This window comes from Aquila chrysaetos, chromosome 1 (assembly GCF_900496995.4).
Source record: "Aquila chrysaetos chrysaetos chromosome 1, bAquChr1.4, whole genome shotgun sequence".
NCBI lineage: Eukaryota > Metazoa > Chordata > Aves > Accipitriformes > Accipitridae > Aquila > Aquila chrysaetos.
This window is the reverse complement of record NC_044004.1, coordinates 42765438-42789835: the sequence shown is the minus strand read 5'-3', so window position 1 is coordinate 42789835 and position 24398 is coordinate 42765438. Positions and strand designations below refer to the sequence as shown.

General features: G+C 39.8%; 1 protein-coding gene across 1 annotated transcript; it reads right to left on the bottom strand.

The window, feature by feature from the left end:
• Positions 1 to 5977: 5977 nt before the first annotated feature.
• AADAT (aminoadipate aminotransferase) lies at positions 5978 to 24101 on the bottom strand. Its single transcript, XM_030019864.2, has 14 exons — positions 23629 to 24101; positions 22209 to 22277; positions 20379 to 20547; positions 19185 to 19317; positions 18477 to 18551; positions 16964 to 17173; positions 16379 to 16444; positions 15080 to 15162; positions 13707 to 13803; positions 12799 to 12860; positions 10428 to 10492; positions 8840 to 8946; positions 8088 to 8189; positions 5978 to 6928 (listed from the first exon to the last, which is right to left on the bottom strand). Exons 1-14 carry the CDS (start codon positions 23975 to 23977, stop codon positions 6887 to 6889), a joined length of 1629 nt encoding a protein of 542 aa, XP_029875724.1. The 5' UTR covers positions 23978 to 24101; the 3' UTR covers positions 5978 to 6886.
• Positions 24102 to 24398: the final 297 nt, after the last annotated feature.

Here is a 24398-nt window from a genome sequence, read left to right as displayed (position 1 = left end):
TTAGGGAATTAGCTGAATTCATACAAGTGACATGACTGGAGAGAATGCCCTGTAATGGAGGGCTCTTTCATCCCATAGATTATTCTGGTGGGTTTTCCATCATGGTAAGCCTTAAAACCAAGATAGGATATCTTTCTCAGAGATAATGAAAATGCATAGCCTTCATTATAAAGCTGATGATGATTTCCTCTGGCTTTGAAACTCATGAGTCACTGGGATTCTTGTTCGCAGCAAACACCACTTGCAAACATGACTGATATCCACAGAGTTCAATCCCTGAATTATCAGTGCATGTTGCTTTCTAAAAGTCCTCTCTGGTCACTTATTATGTGGAAACTAATTTAACATCTAAGGGTTATCGCAGAATTGCTAGGGAGCGAATTAAATGTGGCCATAGAAGATTGCCATTGTAATAGGCTTCATAAAAACACTATTGCTGAGTAACCTAATTCATCTTGAGAGTAAAAATAAGGAGTTCCTGAAGGTATCCAATAGAAAAGTTTAAACTGAGTAACACAAAGTAGTCAGTTTTCCTGATAAATATCACTAGTTCCTAATTTGTATGTCTGGCTGGTAATAAGTAACAATAACTAAATAAAAAGGAATAAAAAACATTAAAAAAGGGAAACATTTTATTAGGCCAGTTAGGAAGCAGAAACAAATAACACTTTTATTCATTTGGCATAACTGCTGTTACTTGAAGATATAGGCAGTATTATATTCCTGATAGTGACCCTTCTGAGGTCCATCTCTCTAAAGTCAGTGCTGGTCTCCTATAGTGATGCTGGCTGCTTTAAATGAGAAAGTGTTTGGGTCAGACTTGCCACCAGCCAGAGATTAATTATGCATGGCATTATGTCTGATGTGACCTACAACAAATGCAGACAATAAGGTAATAGCATACTCGGTCATCAAATTAATAAAAGATAAACAAAATGGTGACAACTATAGGAAAATAATTGGCCTTGATTATTGAAAAAAATATGTTACCTGCGGGGCCCGTGGAGGGAATGATTAGAGACCTCCATGAAAAGAGCTGAACAAAGAAGTCCAGATGAAAAAAAAGTGCACTGAGATGCAAAAGTGTGGGTTAAATACTTGAAGTGGAAAAGGTATGAAAAAATTGAATACTGAATAATGTATCTGTAAGAATCAAGGCTGTTCTTTTTTGGTTTCAGTATGTGATTAAGTATTTCCTTTCTTAGGTATTTCTAAAGGGCTTTTTGCTGTTTCCTTTCATGTTTGTGGGATGCCTAAAACATTTACAGTTTAACTGGCTATGCCCATCTAAGACAGTAACTCTTCTCAGTCTTCCTCAGAGATGCAGGAACTAGCTTATGTGCTTATTAAGTAATGTCTTCCAAGTTCTTGGAACTGTGTTGAAAACAGTATTTTACATAGTCCACCAAGAAAACTGAACTGGTGTTTCCATCCCTCCTCTTCATTGTTTTGGGGGAGAGGCAGACAGGGAGACAGTGTATTAAATTATACATTGTCTAATTGAAAGAGGATTCCATATAAGGCAATAAAATAAATTGATCTTGTCAGAAAAACTTCTTTATCCCAGAAAAACAGAAACAGAAGTCATCAATACAGATGTAACTCCAAAACCTCCTGCAATAACTAGGCTAGCACTAGTGCAACTTTATACACATAACTAGCAGTAGTATAGGGATTAGTTTGCCCAGTTAAATTTTGTTTAATATCGGCTTTCACTAGATGCAATTTAAATTTTAATTTAAAGACATTTAAAAAAAGAGAAATGTAAAAAAAAAAAGTAAAGAAACTCAGTGTTTCAAATTGTTCCTGCATTCTGGTGGCTACAAAATGGAGGCAAACAAGCTATGTTCACGATTGCTAAAATCAAACTTTGCTATCAGTTTCATAGCAAGAGGTGTTCTACCTTCTGCTAAATTTTCATGGCTAAATAACAATAGAAAAGCTGATGTTCTATCAGTTAAAGTGGGTATTCTCTTAGGAGCCAAACGGGATAGGTTTTTCCCAAAGTGTTTTTATATGCAGATAAACTGGTGATAATTCAGGCTGATGACACAAATAAGCAGATTTCTGATTCAGATGATGTAACAAGCTGAAAAAAGAAAAGACTTCTGCAATAACAATAGTTTGTTTTTATATTCTCAGATTCTGGGTTTACACAGATGGTTACATTCTCCTTCCTAAAAGAGACACTGCAGTGGTTGCTCCTCCAGGGTTCTGCTGATCTGGCGTGCATTCACATGCTGAAATGTGCAGCGTACAAAAGCTGCGACCTTGTCCTTTCTTTAGTGCTGTTGCCCACCACTAACTCAGGATGTGCCCACATCATCTTCTGGTGCTTATTCCAGTATGATGGAGCCACACAGGTGCTCCACCATGTCCTTGGTGGCTACAGGCTGGCAGTGAGGTGCACTGAAAAGATCGAGTTTCCAGTCTGCTAGTGCACCTGGATACCAGGAGGGTTTTAGCACTGGCGTGGCGTCTCAAGCTGGATCTGGTTAGAAATTCCAGCATATAATAAGCAGGAGCCAAAATCCTGGGCCAGGCCAATGGTATTCTACCTCTGTTAATGCCTGATTTTTTTGAGGAAAGTGCAGAAAAATATTTTTAATCTTTTGAACCTTTTAGGTTCAAAGTTCATTAGTAGCCAAACTTAGAGAAAGTTCAAAGTTCTATGTAAATCAAGGAACAGAAATACCTTCGTGTTAATTTTTTCCAGGTCACGTCACAGCATATTCACTTGCTATATCCATCCAGATCTGATTTAATCTAAGTTGAAAATAAAAAGAAAATATAATTTTGAAGGTATTCTCCAAATTCTGTAGAGCTAGCAGGGAATCTTCTAGCAGCAGTCAGATTTGTTAACACATTTCTGGATATTCATTCTTGTAAAGAATCAGCAAGACCCTTATCCTTCTCCCATGGTGATATCTGAGCTTTGCAGGGTTACACAATAGCTTCCACAGCCATTATGAGAGAAGTGAGGTACTGGCATTCCTGGTAGCAACGTTAGAAGAAAGAAAATGTATGTTTCTTTGTATTCGCAGAGTGCTTTTTATTCAGAATGATTACAGTTCAAACACTGCAATTGTTCTGTTCCCATCTAAGACACAGCCTACAGTGGGCTGCTCAAAAACTGTTATTAAATAATAAAGAAAACAAGACAGATTAGGGCATGCACCAGTACAGCTCAATGGAGTTCTTTTAAATATTTGCCCCAGCGTATCACAATCCAGATTGCAAAGGCAGAACTGAAAGTACTGCAGATCTGTAGGCCACAAGGTTTTAAAATACAAGGTTCCACACAGAGCAAACAATTTTTAAAGGATGAAGTTTAAAATGAAACTTGCATTCAGAATTTAGGGGACAATCCCCCCAAACTAAACTGTTTTCCACAAAAACTCTATAAATTCTTGGACACCACCACTGATGCTCAGGGACTGACATTCAATTAGATGAAATAATTCTCTGCATGCTCACAGTTTAACTTAAGAACTGTCATATTGTATACACACATACATTCTCTCTTCTAATGAATTCCCCATAAAAATATTTTTTTCTCAATTACTCATTAATCACAGCTGTGCTGAAGGGCTCTCATTTGAAAGTAAAGGGGGATATTTCCCTTCAGATCAATGACCTGTGTGAACCTAAAATTTGTAAATGTATTTTATGCAGAAGTTCAGGAATTATGTTGAAGTTGTTACAGTTAATACTTCCATTCTCCCAGGGAAGAACCACTCCCCCTTGCTACATCTATAAAACTCGCAAAGCAGAGGTGGGATGCATCACACGAGTCTAAATGTGTGGAATAACACATGCACACATGATGTGCATTGGGTGGGTTGAGATTTATGTCCCTTGTACAGCAGAATTGTTTGGGTCGTACAGTGGCCATTTGTCCAGAATTTCTCCATGTTTTTCATCTGACAAAAGCCTGAAAATCCAGTGGAACCAAAGTGTAGGTACAAGAGAATGGGCAGGTAATTGCCCACTCAGAAAAAAGTCTGGAGAGCCAGCCTGCCTGGACCTGCCCACAGGTCAGGCAGCTCTCTACAGCACTGCTGTAAGCTCTTTCACAACTGCCCATACCTAGGTAGCATCAGAGGATGCACTTCCCACACCGAGCTCTCTCCTTCCTCTGTATCCTCTCTTCCCCAGTGGTAGAGTGCGTCACTTACATCAGATGGCTTAAACCCAGCTGTGAATGAGAGACATTATTTGCTCTTGGATGGACGAAACAAAGAGAAAACGAAAACTTTCATTTGCCACATAATTTCTTTCTATGTGAACCTGTTGCCCACCCTTTTCCTTTTGTCTCTAAGTGGCTTCCTCCAGCAACACTTAATCACAGCGAATGCTCTCTCCTGGGAGACCAGAAACTGTGCTTTAAGAGGTTCAGGGAAACACTATGTGCATATAAGATTTCACTGCCATTGTTCAATCTGCATTGCTCAGGATGTTAATTTAATTTTAGATGCTTCACCACAGTCAGGGAAAAAAACCAAACTCTCTCAAATTAGCTGATAGCAAAAGCATCTAATGTGTAGCAAATTGAATTGCATTTTGCTTACATTCAACTAAATTAACATTCAGATCTCTGAAAATTAAGAGGTGTATTATTCAACACATCAACAATATAAAGCTTGCTTAATAATGATATTTTGATTACATTTTTCTAATTCAGGTCTGGCTGAATGACAATATGACAAAAGTATCTGACAATGACAATAGCATTTGCCTGAGAACTAACACCAGTCCTAAATAACGTTTAAATTTATTCCTCTGTTTTAATTAAACACACATCAGTTCGTTCTGTTGTATAAAATGATTTTCTAAATGGAACCCAAGATAAAAATTGGCTTACTGATAGCAAAGTCAGAGCTTTCAAAATTTCTACACGTGGTTAACAAACGGACTTGAAACGTGAAAACCTGCCGTTAGGCAGCACTGCACAGAAGGCACTGCTAGTCTGGACCCCCCATTAGCACCATCAGTGTAAAAAGGGACACGTTTGTCTTCAAAGCCAGCGCTGGCGCCCCGAGAGCAGCTTTGGGACTGCAGGCTCTCCCCGCGCTATGTCACTGTGTGCGTCCTGGCTGCCCAAGCCCAGCCCGACGCCGTGGCGGGGCTGACCTCATCCACTGCCCCAGCTTGCCCGCCTGCCCACCAGCGGCAGCCCCGCTCCTGCTGCTGACGGGGAGGATCAGAGGGGAACCTGGAGATGGGGGTTGGGTTGCAGATGAGGTGTGGTGGGTCAACAGACCCAGCGCCATGTTTGCAGAAGGAGGGCAGGAGCGACAGACAAGTTGGGACCATACCAAGTACTTTGAATGGGTCTGAGAGGAAAGGCGTCATGTGCCGATATCAAATTGGAGAAAATTAGTCTGCAACTGGACTAAAAGTCGCAGTAATCTGGGAAGAGGGTTTGATATCTGGATTGACTTTAGATATGCTGCTCAAGAAGCTGCAAAGTGCAGAGATGGCTTGGATGTGTGACTAAATTAACAGGCTTGAGATAAAAAGTGATGCTGGGCTGAAGGCACTGGAATGATCCTGATGATAGGAGAGATGCTGGGAAAGGCACACGTCTGTGCTAGTTTGTTATGACACATGCTACTTATGACTAAAGGGAAAAGAGGGGTTGAAAATTATTGTTAGTACTAAAACCAGGACTCTAGTGAAACTTCCAATAAAGCAAGGCTGTGCCTGACCCTTACTTGGTTGGGTTACCTCAGCTGCTGAAGGATTGGCTGGATCCTTGAACACGTATTTTTACTTTGAATTTCTGAACACTTGCACATAAAGAAACAACCATCTGCTATTGGTGGAAAACCACAGCACTTTCATCCAAACAGTAAATAAAACTTAAGTTACTAAGCAAAATGGGAAGCCTTGGAGAATCTGTACAGTTAAAACTTTCTGAAGGTTTTGTATATGTTGCCAAGTATCAAATGTTTGGATGATAATGACCAAGGGATTAGAGATCAAAACATTTCTTTATTTTTTCATTTTGCTTGCTTTGTACATCTGGCAGTGTCAGGGTATTGTCCATTCCACGATGTCCCCTGTTCAGTTACTTATGCTCTCCGTTCCAAAACATGTCTGACTGATTAACTAAGGGCAGAGGGCAGCCCTATTAGCACATTCACATGCCTTTGCAAACCAGAGATGTTCTAACACAGGTACAGAGTAATTATTCACAGACTGAAGTGGAAGCCAGCAATCAAAAAACCTTTTACAAATTAGAGAATGAGCTGCAAAACCCATGCAAATTGCAAGGGACCTTAGGCCAAATAGTTTCATTTGTAATCACAGCCTAATTTTGCCGGATCAGTTTCAATTTTTTAGCATCCTTACATCAGTTTTATCTGACAAAACTGTAGTAGAATTAAATACTGGTCTTCACATCTTCAAAACCAGATGCCATACAGCAGGACAAGAAGGAAAGCAACACACAAAACCAATTCCAACATAAGGTGTTGGAGGAATGTATCAGTTGGGATTAAGTAACAGTGGCTAAGACCACCTCAGGTGCAACTTCCCAAGTAACAGATTTCCCTGTTTCCCAACCCAAATGGAAAACAAAAGCCAGAACAAAAATCAATTCAAATCTAATAAAACCATGGATTTGACAGGAAACAGAACATTTTGGTTTTGAGTATTTTAAATGTTTCTGAAATGGAATAAATTTAGCAATGCAATGTCCTGTCAAAAAAATTAAGCAAATCATTTTTCACTCTTTCATTTTTTGCTTTTTTAGCTGAAACGATCTAAGGAAACATCCACTGTATTGTGCTTGCTTTTAAAGTGTTCTGATGAAATCCAAATGTTAACAAATATTTTCTGGAGATGACTTTGATTGCTGCAAGAGCTCTATTTAGCTTTTTCACAAAGCTTCTTTTATAAGGTCAGCCAGTCTCTTGAAGGCCTGAAATGACACAAACATGGTTCACGTTTATATTCCAGCATTACTTAAATAGGCAGCATACCAAACCTGTAAGGCTACTAAAACTACCCTAACCATATACAAACTCAGTATTTTATACTGCAAAATTCTGCTGATATTCTCTGTTTTCCTTTTATAACAACATGTATGGGCTTTGACTGGACAAAGCTTCCACTCCTCTGACAGAAAATACAAGGCAGAGTTTTCTGAAACAGAAAAATATATATATTGATTTTCAAAGGTTATTCGGAGTTCAGATGCAACTAAACAGTTGTACTTTTAATACGACTAGTGATCTTCTGGAATAATATCTCTTTTAACTTAATATAAGAGCCTAGAGGCTCCAAGGGTGAAAGAAAAGGAAGAACAGTTGAGTGGGGAAGCATATAAAAGATACAGTTTGACTGTCAATAGTATGGTTATGAATTACTTTTACAAAGGAGAAGGAAGAAATAGAAGAAATACAGAAGAAGAAATAGAAAAGCAATAGAAGCACTTATCTCTTACACACCTTCACAACTGAATGAAAGTACAACTACAAATACCGAACTGTTTCAAGGACCTGAATCAAACAAGTATTAAATCTGCACAAATAAATGTCTCTTATCTTTCTTCCCACTGATTTTACAGATACAGCCAAATAGCATCCAAAATGTTCCTAAAATACATAGAAGATTAGTTCCTGAGAAATTAAATACAACATATATGTCAATTGCATGAAAGAAAACCACTATTCTTTCTTATAAGGGATGGACAACACACACACACACACACACACACACACACACACACACACAGAAGAAAACAGGTAATTCAATCTCAGGAATGGAAAGTCTGAAAAACAAAAGATATGTGATGCCTGCTAATACTAAAACAAATATCAAAACTTCCTCTGACTTCAGTAAAGCCTTTATGAATGATGTCTGGGAGGATTAAGTGTGAGACTCTACATGTATGAGATACACAGAAAAATTTTAAGTAGTCCTAAAAATTTGGTACCTTTCAGGTCATTTGGATATGAGTACCTTGCCTAATAAACAGCTAATACTGCTTCAAAAGTACTGCTTAATCACTGAAGTAAGTAAAAATAAGGGAGCATTATTATCTTGATAAGAATGTAGAAAAAAAAAATCTCACTTACCAGATCCATCTGGCCTGGAGAAGACAGAGAGAAGGAGGCTCTGACATAAGAACTAGGCTCTGAACTATCGATATTGAATGCTCCTCCAGGAACCAGTAACACCTAAGAAAAATTGATTAGCACCCAGTTATCACCACTTCTACATGATGTTAAATTACATTTGAGAAGGCTCACTGCTGAAACACTAGTATCAGAACATGGTGTAATATATTTCTTCTCTTCAAAATGAGAAGCCAAAAATATGCAACCTGGAATCAGACTTTTCATAACAAAATAAGGGGCGCTCAGGTTTTGGTCACTTAGGCTGGTGGGTTACCAGGTCTGGCTTATCATCACAATGTTTAGAAGCACCAGTGAGGTGGGATGTAGTTTACTCAGTACACAGTGCTGGCTCTTATAAATTGTAGAAATAAAACCACACTTAATTTCTGTTATTAAAAAGCTATAGTGGACAGCCATCATTCATATGGATACATATATATATATATGTTGTATACATGACATTGTACTATACATTATAATGGTTTAAATTTAAGCAAGCTGATTAATATCAACAACTGAGTACAGACATGAAAATATTTTATTAATGAGTCACTGTGCAACAGTGCCCGACTTGCAGACTCAATGATGATGCACAGCAAGTTCACCTGCTTTTTAATGTGTGTTCATATGTGCGGATAGATACGGTAAATTTATTTTATCCTTCCCTCATTTCATTTTAACATCATAAGCTGTTAAACCATAGGTCATACTTCTTTCTGCAAAGCTTTTTCCATGATCAGCTGCTGTGTATCGGAAACACCCTTAATTTTGATCCATAAGAACATGCCAGCAGCAGGAGGGTACCATTCTGCCAGGTCTGGAGAGAGAAAAAAGAAAGGAATCAAGAAAGAAACTTCTGCTTTACCTTTAACCAATACATCATAGATTTAGTGATGGTGTAGATTTGTTGCTCCAATGAACTCAAAGGGAATGTAGGCCACAGAGCCAGGATGCCACTTCCCAAATTTAAAGTACTCCTAACCAAATCTGTGTGGGCTTACTGCACTTGTGCTAGTATCCTCAATGCTTTTTTGTGAATGTGATTGCTCTGAATTACAGAAATCCCAAACTTTAACAAACTATACTTGTTGATTACTTTCAGATCAAGTAAACAACCTAAAATAATTTTTCTGATGCAATTTCTCTTAACATCACATTGACTATCAATACGATTTAAAGTGTAGCAAAGTGCAAAACGGTTTCCTTTAAGTTACAATGATTACGGATTCTTTCCCAAAGAAAAGGAGAGCCTAGGAGTTATGAGGCAGATGGGAAGGCTTAGAGAGGATTTATGTCTTAAATTACACTTGCAAACTTACTGTATACCTTTTGTTTACCTAGAATTCTTTATCTGGTTTTGGACATATTTTTGAAGAAACTATTTATTTGACTTGACATCTTCTCCAGCTCTTCCTTGGTGTATTTAACCATTACATAGCGACAAAATAAAGGTCTGTCTTCCATAATATTACGGCTCCTATTACTAGAAAACATGAAGACCCTGTAGTCTTTTACATAAGTATATTCTCACAATACACTTTAAGGTAGCCCACTGCTATTACACTGGTTTGATACTTGGGGAATTGAGACAAAGAGGACCTACCTAGGTCAACAACCCAAGGTTGTTCAGAGCTATGTAGAAAAAGAAATACTTCATATCTAAAAACCTGGAATTAGCAAGAATAAGTACATTAATGATTGTGTGGTGCCCAAGTACCCATGTCCCATGGAAGTATCCTCTAAGGTAGGTGGGCAGTTCTTAAGCAGTTACTGCTGATTCCACTTAGACTAACTAAAAGGAGTGAGTCACTAACTGTAATTGCATTATCGTTGATCAAATTCTTTCTATGCTCTGTGACTAACCACAAAAGGGAACATTTGAAATTGATTTCAGACAAAGAAATGATTATCAGTACTGCTTTATCAATTGTTTATATCTTCTTTTAAATTAAGGCAACTGAATCTGGCTATTTCAGACAGAGATTTTAAAGACAGAGATTTTAAACATAAAAAATCTAAGGACATAGTGGAGTGAAATATATGCTCTTTATAAAACTGCTTTATAAGGTAATGTGGTGAGCTTTTTTCTCATCACCATCTCCTTGTCCCACCAGAAAAGTATGAAAAAAGCAGCACTAGATAATTTGTCCCAAGCTTAATACTTAATGTCATTAATTTGTTTATAGTGTTTATCTGTCACTTCAGTCAAGAGATGAACTTCAGTGATTTTTCTTGAACACAAAGATGATAAATAGCTAGAAAAAAATTTAAGTAATTAGCTGTGTTGTACTCACTGACCTTTCAACCACTTGTCAGCAGCAATGAGCATTGCATCCCGTTGGGTCCTGTAGAACTCCACCACTCTGAAAGTAAATTACCAATTCAAAGTCATGATCCCATAGCACTTCAGAGTCCATTTGTTTCCAAAGGCAGAAACAAAGCTTTTCTACTTCAACAACCTAAGTGCACATTTAATGGAAACATAAGCATATCCTAAATGGGCACAATACAGTATACTGTGTGTATAAAATTTTGTGTATGTATCAGAGAAGTCTTGAATGCTTCAGTGTGTCTGCAACAAAGCACTGATCAACCAGACAGAGGAAGTGCCTGTGTGGCTGCTTCTTAAGCTTTACATATGTCAAGGAAACTCTTTACATATTATATCCATTCTGTCTATTATATCAGTGGATACAAGTCCTGTTAGCAATATTTACTGCACAAAACAGGCATACTGAAGAAAATTAAGGACTTATACGTATGCAAAAGCACAGCCTCAGTATTTGTGCATTTGGGTTGAATTTGTGTAATATGCACACATGGAAATAGTATTTCACAAGGTAAAAAGCAAATCATAGGATGAACCTGTCATGACTATTCGACAGCTTCCCCTTTTCTATCCCCTATCACCTTCACACTTTAAGTAAAACTACCAAATGATTCAATCTCTTACTAGGGAAAATTACCCTAACCCAAGTTTCAACATGGACAAGTCTTGTGCAGCGGCTTTTGTTGACATAAAATGAGACAGCTGTGCAATGGGAGGCACAAGAGAAATGCCTGATAAAGAGTTCATAAATCAGATGTAAACGTGTTCCCTTTTCTGCAGCGAAAACATACTTAGTACTTTGCATGATTTTACATTTAGATTTTTTTTTATAGTCTCTGACCCAATAGCTTTGATTTCTGGATGTATTTTATTACACCCGATAGAAAAACAGCGACACTACCAAAGGCTTATATAGTTTTGGGACTCAGCCTATACCAATTGCTACATTCTGCATGAAATGGTAAATCTCAGTTATGCAGTTTTTACCATATCACAAATTCTGTTACAAGTTTTTTGCCTTTCTGTTATCATTTTACTTTCATGTTGGAATGAAATTATAAGTAAGACAAGACTTCCACAAAAACGTAGCTGCTCCAAACAACAGGCTAGCTCCTACTCAAAAGCATGATCTAACAAGTCAGCCTTGTCCAAATGATATCACCTGGAACAGACTGCAGTCAGCTGTTGGGCCTCATCAGTAAGTCACCTGACAACTGAGTCTAGAAGGTTATAAAGCATTGCAGTTACCCTACTGCAGCACTATTTGCATTAGTTTGAGAGGAAGAACAGCTTTCTGGCTTGAGCAAGGATGCCTTTTAGCCTACAAGAAGAAGGTAAGTGAAGAGATGCATTTAGAGTATATTTTTTGAACTGCTGAAAGTTGAGCTAAAGTGTGGTCCAAGTTTCCCTGCAAAACCTATCTTTATGCTCCTAATTCTTAAAAGAAGGCAAAGCTAAGGCTGGTGCGTCTGCTTTGTTTTTTTTTTTTTTTTAATGCTGGTGTTTACAGTATGGACAACAGACAGGTCCTCAGGGGACAGAAGTGGCTGTTACAGTGAATATAAGAACCTTCTCCATGCTTTGCCCACACTCCTGTTACATGCCTCTGCAGAGTGTGGCACACTCCCCTGAGGTAGGAAGCTTGGGGTTCTAATTGCATCTGAAATGAAGCATGGATACTCAGAGAAACTATGCTCCTCCAGCATAATAAATGAAAAACAAATGTGTGTCAGTCAGTATGTAAGAAATGCCTTGCTGAGTTAGACCTTAGTCCAGTGCTCTGTCTCTAAGAATGGTGATAATGGCAATGTTTAGTGAGCGTAGGTGAATCTCACTGCTCTCTGTAGGTCTTTCTATCAGCATCCACAATCATTAGATTAAGGATGTTAGAGGGTGAATCCCCACTGAGTTAGTGAGACAAGAACTCCCTTTACAGAAGCTATGCTGACTCCTTCTCAATAGATTATGTGCTCAGTGATCTTAGCCTTTGCTAGAGACCCTACCACTTTCACAGGGTTGAAAACTTTATTCACTGACATGGAGGTCCCAGGATCTTCCTGAATTCCCTTCAGATGGGAGCTGCGTAATGACTGTGCCAGTGAACTGGCAGATTGTTGGTCTGTAGTGGTAGGTTACATGCCCTGACCGGCATGTCTGTAACTTCACACTGAGCTCCTTCAGGACTCTTGTGTGAATACTGTTAGTCTTGGTGACCTGGCTTACCCATTTGGCCTAATACTGGTGCACCTCCTCTGACCCGGTTACTGCAAAGAATGTTTTATGTAGGTAACAAGAAGCAGAATGACAGATGATGGGATTTGGCATATGACATGACCCTACCTGTCTATATGCTCCAAGAAACCCTTTTCTCCCCATTGCTGAAGCAGCTGTGATATCATAATCTAAAGAAATAAAACACATCATCAATACCATATTTTAAACAGCACTCTTCCGCAGACATCAAAAGATATATAGCCTGATGCATTATCCAAAATTCCACACAGGCAAGAAATTGCATGTGGGGTCTCTTGGAGCCCTTTATAAACAGAGGTGGCAACAGCAACAGGCCATTGTAGTCCATGTTACTGATGTCTCCAAGGATCATGGCCATGTTTGGAAGTTGGGGTCGGGGGAGGGAAAAATGGATGCAGAGCTAAATATAGTAATCAGGGAGACAGAGGAAGGCAATGTATATTGCTTTACCTTCCTGCCCATATCAGCCTCTCTGCTTTAATACTGCCTCTATGACAAATTAATGGAGCTGGAAGATGGAAGCCATATTTAGATGTGCTCAATGTCTTCTTTCCTTATTACTAACCATAAAGGGGCTGTAGTTGGCAGCCTGCTTTGTAATGTCTTTGTGGGCTGCCAGTATTGTTCTAATTGCAAAGTAGAATGAGAAACAGAAAAAACCTAAGTGCTTCTTCCAATGTATGCTTTACATTGAGGTTTTTCAAGTGAATCTACTGGCAAGAGATATAAAGTATTTTAAATCTTGATTTGTGAAATCTGAGGGTTAAGGGCATATTAGCTGTGCTTTCCATGTACTAAGACATCCTCTAGCTCTGGTTGTAATTTCTATGGTGGTCTCTCCTTTGGCAGAATTGACTGTGTATGTGCTTATTATAAACAAAACTACAAAAGTGCAGAGCAACTGCAAAAGTGCAAAGCTGTTCGTTTGTGGTTTCTTATGACTTGGAATATGTTATCTTTTCTAAATACAATTCAGTTGGCGGTTTGGTACTTGCCTGTGTGAAAGTGCTGGTGTGCATTGTTGAAACCTGAATGTGTAGAATAACTCTGTCAATAAGAGGCTTGGGACCTGTCAGAAAACCTATTCTTAACCTAAGAAAAAAAAAAAAAGAAAAAAGTTACTACAGAAATGCAATGTGCTAATACTTTGTGTAAGTTGTAGTTTAACTTATAACTGGGAAAACGTGTAACCATTTCATTGACATTGTAAGGATCTTCTATGCATTTAAGTTTATTTATATCTTAATACTGCCCTAAGCCCCAGGCTTATGCAATTTATTTCATGACTTTGATACTCGGCTCATAAAAACATTTAAGGGTTTTTAATGCTTAGAGTAGCAGCTTAGTTCTGAGACTTCAGGACATATCCCACATTTGTAAGCCTTCCTCTGCAACCATAAAGATTACATAAATCAAAGGGAAGAAAAAGATAGGTTTTCACATAATGAAAAATCATGAATGCTCAGGCTTTATGAAAAACAGATGGGAAGTGGCAAACAGCTTTACTCTTTCACTCCCTTTCAGTATAGCAGAATAAATGGAATTTAGACTGATAAACTAGATTCTTATTCATGCTTCAATTCTTATAACCCATCTTTATAGATTGGCTGAAGTTTTTCTTTGAAGAAAAATAGAACCAGTAAGCTCATATGCATCTTTGACAAAGATGAAATTGCATCATGCCTTTTTGCTGTGTCACTTCTGAAAGTGCAATCAAACTTAGCATCGTCTCCTCACTTTCTCAGGAATGGGGTTATAATCCACTAGCTGCCAGTGCAGAATTCACATTACTTTCATATATCTATTAGGATAATAAACAAAAGCAAGTTAAAAATCAAGTATGTTGACTTGTGTGAAATGGAAAACAGCCAGTTTAGCTTTTCAGGCAGGTGGAAACAACCTGAAAGAACTGTAGGGCTAGAAGACGAGAGATAAGTATAACCCTATGAATAGTTTTTGGAGAATGATGCCATCATTCCTCTTCTGTATTAAAGTCCAGGGAGTCTGCAGGAATGGTAAGACATAGAAGGAGAAATGGAAAAAAAGAGAAAAGTTCCTAGGAGTTCCAGGAACAGAGCTGGAATCCAGCACCTGTCTGCCTAGATGGTGTCTGCAAGAATGGGCTGCCTGGGGAGAGTGGCTTAACTATCAGTATCAGAAGAGAAACGGAATCTGGAGTTAAATGACTGCCAAGAGATGACATGAGAAGTGAGCGGACTGAGAAAAGCTGTGGATCCAAAAGTACATTCCAGAAATGGATAGGTATTAGATGAAAAAACACTATGACATGTCTGATCATTTTGTATGAAGTATTAGTCTTGTGCCATAACTGAACAGGCAATGCTGAGCAGTCTGAAGCTGGCCTTACCCAGATGAGAGAATTTTAGAGAAAGAGTCAGTCCTGATAACTCGGCCATCCACATCCATTGAGAGGAAAGTTGGAGCCCATGGCTTGGAAGAAAAATAAAAAATAACATTCAAGGTGCTAGTAAGGATTACGATGGAATTATTTTCTTTACTATGAAGACATAATTAATTTCCTAAAGAAATATTTTGATAGTAAATATTTTACAGATGTGCATTCCAAGGAAAAAATGCAGTAACTTGCTGACAAGTGATTGTTCAGGCTAGCTGTCTGAGATGTGATCACAATGTTCTATGAAAGTCATCAAGAAATCAGCCTTGTTATTTTTTGATGCTTAGCCCACTGTTCACCATACAAGTGTTCAGTTCAAGTTGTGGTATGATGCCATAAGTAGGAGAGAGAAATAATGATTTCTCTGCTATGATTTTTTTAATGGAGTAAACAGAAACTGTAATTTCTAAGATGGGGACCTGTAACTTTTGGCTTTATCTTAAAAAAAGGAAATCGGAAGATATAACCAAATTTTGATGATGAGTTCAGTGCACTTTTTCGTTATCAAGAATTCTGCTTTTACACCTTCTCCCCTTACACTCTCTAACAAAGCTACACAATGCTATTCAATAAGTGAAGCAGTTTTATTGCTTCCTCCCATAAAAACATGTTTCAAAGTAGAAAATATTGAACTTTAGCTTCTACCAATGTTCTATTGCTTTATAAGACCAGCTTTTATTCCTGAAGTTAGGTACTTTTGCAGACTGTGCAACTGTAGATCCATGTGTGAAGATGGGTCAACACTTGATTGTTACCCATTTGGGGAAAATTTATATGAAGGAGGGAAGCTGCCTATCCAATACTACTTCCTGTGGTATATCTGGGAGAACTCCCTCAGGTTGTCTAAAAGGCAAAGGGGTAAAAATTGGGATATAGTAGATTGGGAGTAGGCAGTCTTCCACTGAATGAAGAGCCTGGGCTGAAAGAAACATCGAAGTTGCTATTTTCATGTGCTGCTTCAGTGGCATACTTGTTTTGCTCTGGAGGCAAAGCCTTTGCCATTTTTTGACTACTGAAGGAAATTCTCTCCTGTATAAGGCTTGAGGCATTTGAACTACTGATTCAGGACAGGACTGATGCAATAAAATGCCACAAAGGGGACAACAACTGAAAGTAGTATAGACTGTGAGACCTACAGCTACCTTGGCAGGACATGAAGAAGGAGCATGCAGGAAGATCCATGGCTCAAACCTTAGTTCTCTCCTGGACCAGAAAAGAAGGTGTTACTAAGGAGTATGGAAGACAAATTACCTTTTCAAACTGAAGAAAGTAGTAAGGATCATCTTCTATTATGAGGAAATCATATTTTCTTGCAAGCTAAAGAAATGAATAAAAAGTAAAGATTTGTTAAAATGTAAAGACACTGTAAATTCAGTTCTTCCTATACCTTGGGCCTATTACCAGGACCATGTTATGATCTTATGGATTGCTCATTTGCTATATACAAGGCCCTGTCAAGAGAAGCTTTCAAATGCCCTATTTAGACATTAAGCAATTATAAGAGTAAACATGGTAGCTGCAGTACAAGGACACATGTATATAACTGAAGGTCTGTTCCATGTAGTGTTCAAACTGTGCAGAAAACTTGCACTAAGTCTAGTTTGAAGCCCATGGCAAAGATATCAGCCAGCAATAGGCTACTATTGCAAAAACAATTTATCTAATGCATAGTCCACCTCTGAAGAGTTGTCATGAAAGAGGTTCTGCTAGAAACAAGTTCTAGGAGGAATGTCTACTGGACCAATAATGGGCCCAAATACCACACATGGGGTATCCTCAACTGAAACAAGACTGACATTTATCCATTTCCACCTACAAGATTCACCAGCTACGTACCTGGTAAATCTCCTTCTTGCGCTCTGTGGTCAAAGAGTTTCCAGTTGGGTTGCAGCCATTCGGGATAGTGTACAGGAATTTGGGGAGGTGGTGGCTATGATTTTTTACATCTTCTGAGCTCCAGGTAGAAAGAATTTCTTTTAGAGCTTTTGGAATAATGCCATGTTGGTCACTAGGAACATTAATTATGTTACAACCCAAAGGTCTCAGCTGTTGATAGGAGGAACAAAACTGTCATAATCCCATAATTCAAAGGTCTTCCTTTTGTCACTGGCATTGTAAAATTTCATTGACACAAAGTCTTTCTGACTTTATAGCTATCTCAAACTCCATTTGCTCATTATTCAAAAGAAAGTTTGCCTGAATTTGCTGTGAAGCTTGTCAAACTTAACACATTACACTTTATTTGCCCCATTAAGCCAGCTGAGAAGAAATGGGTATCTCACATGTCCAATTGCTGCTCTTCTCTAGGAAATCACATAGTTTTGCAAGCAGAAGGGGGTTTTGTGAATTTGAACTGTGTTCTCTGAGGATTTCTTATGCTCTCACCACAGATAGTAAGTTCATGGCACTTTCATTTCCTCCTGACAATTTACATTCTACTTCAGTGGAAGTGCCAGAACTATAAGCTACTCTTCACTGACAAAGGGCAAAGAATCTGTTCTCAATAGATATATTCAGCAATACAAAGGGGAATGAAATGGTGCTACTGCAATGACATGTTGACAGCAGTATGAAAAAATATAGGTAAAATACCAACAAAAAAGCATGCTGTCTCCCCTCTGAGGAATTCCAATTTGTACCATGTAGTGCTCTGCATTTTTAAGTAAAAATGCAAGTTGCTGCAATGTCAAATATATTCCTAAAAGTATATTTGATTAGACAAGATATATTCAAACTTAGCACAGCAAACAGTAACAAAATTCCTTTTGACGCAAGGGGAGACTAGACTGAAATTGTGATGTATTACCTATTTTAACCCTTCTTAACAGTTCTTATGCGTTTTGAGCTGACATTTATTTACATAGTGATTAAGCTATTTTTCAGAAGTAAACTTTGCTATTTTTGTGTAGTTCTTACTAACTCACGTCTTCATACTCGTACATGAATGTTTCAGGCCTATTCCAATTTTATAGTATTTATAGCTACAGTGTAATCAGACCATAAAATACTTCAGGTGAATGTGCTGACATGTTAAAATACCCACTTGTTATAAATTTGCTTCAACCTGACTAGGTTGTGATGGCTTTCTTTCCAATTCCAAATGTGACGTTAGCCCTTGAATGAACTAGGATTTGGAAGAGGAACTTCTGTCCTGGGAATAGCTTTTATAGAACTTTTAGTAGAAAAGCTTCTATGATTTCATATTTATGAACTGGACTAAACACTAAACTTGATTCTTAGATAGGTTTTTACAGTAAATACAGTGTATATAAGCCTGCAGATCAGCTACTAAATTGCTGTTTACTTCAAATACAGCCTTCACAATATTTTGTAGCTAAAGAATACTTACAGCTGCTAGTGTCCCAGAGTATGTAGGTGCATCCAGAAGGATGTTGTCACCAGGATTAATGAGCATTTCAAACACCTGTAAAAGAAAAGAGTCTATTTTAGAAAGATTGTGCCATTCTTGTGCACATGCTTCATACTTCTGACAGTGGAATTAAAAATCTTGATTAGATATTAGTAATTCCCTAACCACTTAATTATGCTGTCTGAGAAAAGCAATGCACAGATGAAAAATCTGTTTGAGAGCCAAATGAAGCTAGGCAATCAGCTAGAGAATATCAATTTGAAATGGAAAGACAGTGCTCTTGTACAATAGAAACAGTGCTTCAGTTACAGAAAGGATCAACTAAGCAGTGAGAGTGGACTGGAAAGGGTAATTATTTAAGGAAGCCTAACATAATTAGAATTGAGTTATGGTAAAGCAAATAATGCATCTATGTACTTATTACTACACTACTTCTGTAACATGAAATGTTACCTTATAGAGTATTTTCTGACAGGCTCTTTGGTTTATTTGAACATTCATGCAGTCCTAACAGATCAGACTGCCACACCAGTTTCATTTCAGTTCTGTTATCTTGTATTGATAATACCGTGAGATGTACCCTGCATATAGTTATACACTAGCACTTAATGCTGAGTATAACTGAATTTATGGAATAAACATCTCTCTGAAAGAAATGCTTTTAACATATGAAGCTTTTGGTCTTACTTTACACAAGCCTTCCTGGCTGCCGGTTGTGACACACACTTCCATTTGTCCTTGCTCAGGACTATAATTGGCTGTGGGGGGATTATGTAGATTCCGCTGGAAATCCTTTAGCCAAGACAACAGCTCTGGAATCCTGAAATATGAATAAAATAAGGTGTATCTAACATCTTATAAAGGCTGAAGCTAGGCTGTTCCTCTAAATCACTGCCAAATCTAGCACACAGTCCTGAGTAGGATTTCAACTGTCACAGATACACTTAGATGCTGATTTTATGACTGCTTTATCAAATGATGAAAATGAGATAAATGTTTCTTATGGAAAGGCAGAAGAGATGGGCATCTGTGGTCCATACACCAAATTATCATGCTGAAATCTGGGTGGTAATGATTTGCCAAGGATGGAATAGGGGTGGAGGCTGAACAATATCCACTCCTAGGAGTGATCTTTCCATACTCAAATGTGGCAATGTGACAAAGCTTGCAGTACTGCTAGTAACAGGCTGCAGATAATAAGGATTTCTGAAACAGATTTTTAAAAAAATGTCTTAAGATCTTGTAGGATGTTCACAAATGGCTGGGTTCATTTAAATATTAAGAAAAGTCTTAACTTCACTGATTAATGGCCTGTGCGCCTCTAGGTACCTAAATATTTTTGCATACCTGTCACGAGCCTGACTCAGTGCTGTCTGCTGGGGAGTTCACATGAGTGCTGAAGTAACTTAATGATATGCAATTTTTGTACTAAAGATGACAATACTATAAATACCTCCAACTACCACTAGTAGTACATATTGACTTTAATATATAGTACCAAATGAAAGCAAAACAAATACTCCAGAATGTGGAAACTATGTATTGCAATGCAGTATCTTTTAATGAGTATCTTACTGCAAAACACAAAATGATTCTTCCTAGTGATTTGGGAGTCTGGATTCTCAAATACTAATAGCCAGGAAATGCTCTGGCTTGAGAATTACTAGTATTAGGTTTTTTTTTTTAATTACTCATCTGCTCAAAACTTTCCACTTAAACTGAAATGTAAATAGTGAGGCAAATTGAAAGAATTTAAACCTGGTTTTTGTAAAACAGGTTTTACAAACAGGTTTTTAAAAGCACAGGTGAATTAATGCAATAATAAAGGATTTTATGATCCTTTGATTCTGGTATCTTGAAGTGCAAGCAGCTGTGACATACCCTGCTGAGGCTGAGTACTGGAGAGCTCTCTTCATCAGATCTTCCCCAATCTCGACAGCAGTTCCATGTCCAATGGCAACAGTAGCCCTCTTAAATGGGAAAACGTTAGGGTTTGGTGCCCCTCCAGCCAGAGAGATGAGAGATGGAGGAGACTTCTGCATCAGTTCAGCTAGAGTAAAAGGAAAAAACCTTGGTTACAATTCAGTTATTGTAACACTGATCATATTCTTCAGTCAGGATATAATAATGGTCCAGAGAAGTTTGTCCCATTTTTCACTTTATTTTTTTAACTGTCATGAATTCAAAAGTATGATAATTCTTTTTAAACTCACCCTTCTACTTGGATTAAATAGATGTTGGGGGGGGGGGCGGGGAGGGAACAAGGGTGGGACAGACCAAACCAAAAAATCATCTTTGTTAAAATAAATTATAAATAGCTGGATTTATCTTATCTGGACTGTTCTACTATTATAAAAACTTTTTGTGTGACTGATGTCTTTTAAGCTTCACTTTAATGATCTTCTGTTTAGACTGACTTGGAATGATTTGCTTTGGTTTTTGTTCAGTCTCACTTTAGCTGATGTGGCAGTACTGCAGCTACACTAGTAGTTACATATATGATTATAGCTTTTCCATAAGAGAATGGGAATGGTTCTGGCAGCCCAGCTTTGGTGGCAGAGGCACTGTGTAAATAATTCAGTATGAAGAAAATGTTAACAACTTGTGCTTTAAAATCACAGTTTCACAATCATTCAGATCCAATCTATACAGTGCAGACTGGACCTTAATCCAGCAAGGGCACTTGATTGCATTAAATCTAAGAGCTTACAATATGGCACTTATGCTGGCTTGACAGTTTTATATCAGATATGAGAGGACAGATGACACCAGATCTGGCATAAAGCCCCCGGTTATCGAGTTTATTCTCCACTATTTATTAGCAAACTTGAGTATGGGGAGTTAATTCTTATCAGTTCAGCAACATGGGTCATGTCTGTGACTTTTGGTTTGGTAAAGAGATATTTACTTTGTCATCAAAACTGCAGCCTTAGTGTGTCTTTCTGCACAAGCTGTGCTACTTAATTATTTGTGTTATGATGCATATCAGTGTATCACTTGAAAAAGTATAGAGATTGACTAGAGTGAATTAGTTGACTTAGCTGTACCTGCATGAAGCATTTTAAGCTGAAAAGCAAATGCTAACCTGTTACCAAGAGATGAAATTGACCCCTGAAGGCTTAACTAGTGATGTATGTCTCATGCTCTCATTCTGTCAGGTCCCTGTAGGTTTCAATTGAGTAAACAAGTAGGCAGTTAACCTTTTCTATCTGTCACACAGAAGACTGTAACATGGTAGCCTAAAGATAGTGTAATATAGAAAAGGAAAGTGTAGCAACACTGAGGGGGTGGGGGTGGTGAGGAATTTAAGGACATTAACAGGATACAGGAGAGCTAGGTGAAAAGAAACATTGTGCTGGAACTGAATTTCAAGTCATTAGCAGTAGCTTGTTCCTGGACAACCAGCATAAATTCAGTAGCAAACTGTGCCAAAAGCCCTGCTTCAGAAGCAGTAGCAGAGACTTTTCAGACACCTGTTGAAGTGACAATACTATTTCTTCTGTCTGGATGGGTTTCTGAAATGGCTATTCACTTCATTCTTCTTTATACCTGCTTGGCATCTCAACTTGACAAAAGTCAAAGCAGTTAACTGGCCTTGCTTCTCAGCCTACAGCAGTTTTCTTTCAAGACCTTTCAAGTCTTTAGCCATGATACCCCAACAAAGTCCAGAACTTAGAATGATACCCTTCCAGAGAACGAGCATATACTCACTCAGAAGTCTTATTGGAGACGCTTTTCTTGCTGCACTCACAGTGGTGATGAACCGAGAGTAATTCATATCTGTAGGGAAAGAGCAATTAATTGAACATGAAACTAGAAAAGTGAATAGGAACCCCAGTGCTTTTGGTATGTGCATCTCCCACAATAGATGCTTCCAATTTGTCATCTCCATAGATGTGCTCTACCATAAATTAAATGTCAAGTTATTCATGTTAAAATCAGTGCTGGCATTTATTTTCCTTTTTGAACTAAAGGAAAAGGTTTCTGCTTCATACTCACAGGTTCTGTCACAGCCTCCCAATGAAACTGGCACAGCAAGACTAGGCCAGATGCTGCTGTTCTGGTAAACACAAATAGCAGTACAGCTTTGGTCTGGAGAATTTGTTGGTGTGCCAGTGAACAGGAAAAAGCCCTTTCCCCCTCCCTTTACTGCCAGCTGTGGAGCTTTAAAGGCAGATTACAAATTTGGAGATCTGACATACCTTAAACAACCATCAGCTCTTTTTTAATGAGAATCCAGCTTTATTTAGCTGTATTAAGTATTGCATTTAAAGTGCTTTAATGATTGCAAGCCATCATTATGAGTCACAACACTTGTCAAGTTAGATGTGTGGTGGTTTTTTGTTTGTGGTTTTGTTTTCTTTTGTTTGTTGTTTTTTTTTTTTTTTTTTTTTTAGGAAGGATAACTAAGAATGTCTTTCAAAATGCTTCAGATGAGAGTTTTGCCCCTTTTTTCCTTGGTGCTGATAGAGATTCAGTGGATAATGAACTGCAATCCCGTGGGAGGCCTCAAGGCCTGCCCTCACAGGAAAGCTATCTCCTTCAAAAGGAAGGAAAGCACAGGAATGAAATGAAGGGCACGGAGACCCTGTCATTTTGACTACCACTTCCGAGTGTGCTTCTACTGAATTCACAGAAAATAATCCTCTAGCAACCACAGCGACATGCATGTGCTGGCAGCTATTAAAAATGATCTGTCGAGCAAGGCTGCTTTCAAAAGCCACCAACCTCATGCTTTCTAAAAATAACTTTCCTCGCCCTCCAGCGCGTCTCTCCCAGCAGAAGCACACCGAGGCCCTGCCGTAGCGCTGTTGCCTATGTACAAAGCCTGGCTCCGGCTGTGTTTTTGGGAGTACCTGAGGCAGCGCTTCACACACACCACCACCCCCCCCCCCCCCCCCCGCTCGCCGAGGCGACTCCCGAGACGCCCCGCCGCTGCCCCCCCCCCTTCCCGGAAGGGACACGCCGGGGGGGGGGGGACGGAGCCCCCAAGGCCGCCCCGAGCGATCCGACCCGACCCGACCGCCTTCCTCCGCATCGCAGCGGGTGCCCGCCCGGCCGAGGGCCGCGGCCCCTCACGGCGGAGGGGACGGTGGCGGCCGTTGGCCGGGCCGCGCGCGCGCGCACCTACCGGCAGGACGGCGCGGAGCCGGCAGCGGCGGCGGCCGGAGAGGGCAGCGGCGGCTGCCCGCGCTGCTGGGCATGTGCGGGCCCGCCCGCTCGGTGCCCGCGCCGACGGGCGCTGGGGCGGCCCCTGGGCGCCGGGCGGGGCGGTGAGCGTCCCCCGGGGCGGCTCCCTCAGCGCTTCGGGGCCGCCGAGGCCCCGGGCCTGGCCGGCGTAGCTGGCTGCGGGGCGGGGGGGCGGCAGCTGGTGCGGTAGCCGCAGGCAGCGCGGCCGTGAAGGCAGGGCGGTTGCGTTCCGCTGAGCGGGTTTGGACGCCGATCCTGTGTAAAAGTCGTGGAACGCACGGCTCCCCCATCGGTTCCTTCGGTGTAACGTCCTGAAAACGAGGGCTGGCGCTCGATCGGTGCGGGGAGAGGGGAGGTGGCCGGGCCGCGGGCAGGGCAGCGGGCTGGGCGGCGCCGGGGGGCAGCGCGGGCCTGCCGCCTCAAGCGGAGGTTGGCGGTGGGGGAAACCGGGGGGGGATGGGAAACCTCGCGCCGTTTTCCTTTCGCCCGGAAGGACGGATTAGCGGGCCTGGCGCGTTCGGTCAATACGTCAGTTTTGTAATAAAGTTATTAGTTTATAAATCGCCAAAAAGAGGCAGCAGCATGGAGCAGGAGGGCTAAACCTGGCGTTGTCTCGCAGACCTCACCAGGGCGGCGATAACGGAGCAACGGGGGGTATCGTTTTCCTTGTGCTCCAAGGTTCGTGAAGCAGCAGCAGCAGCACGGCCAGTC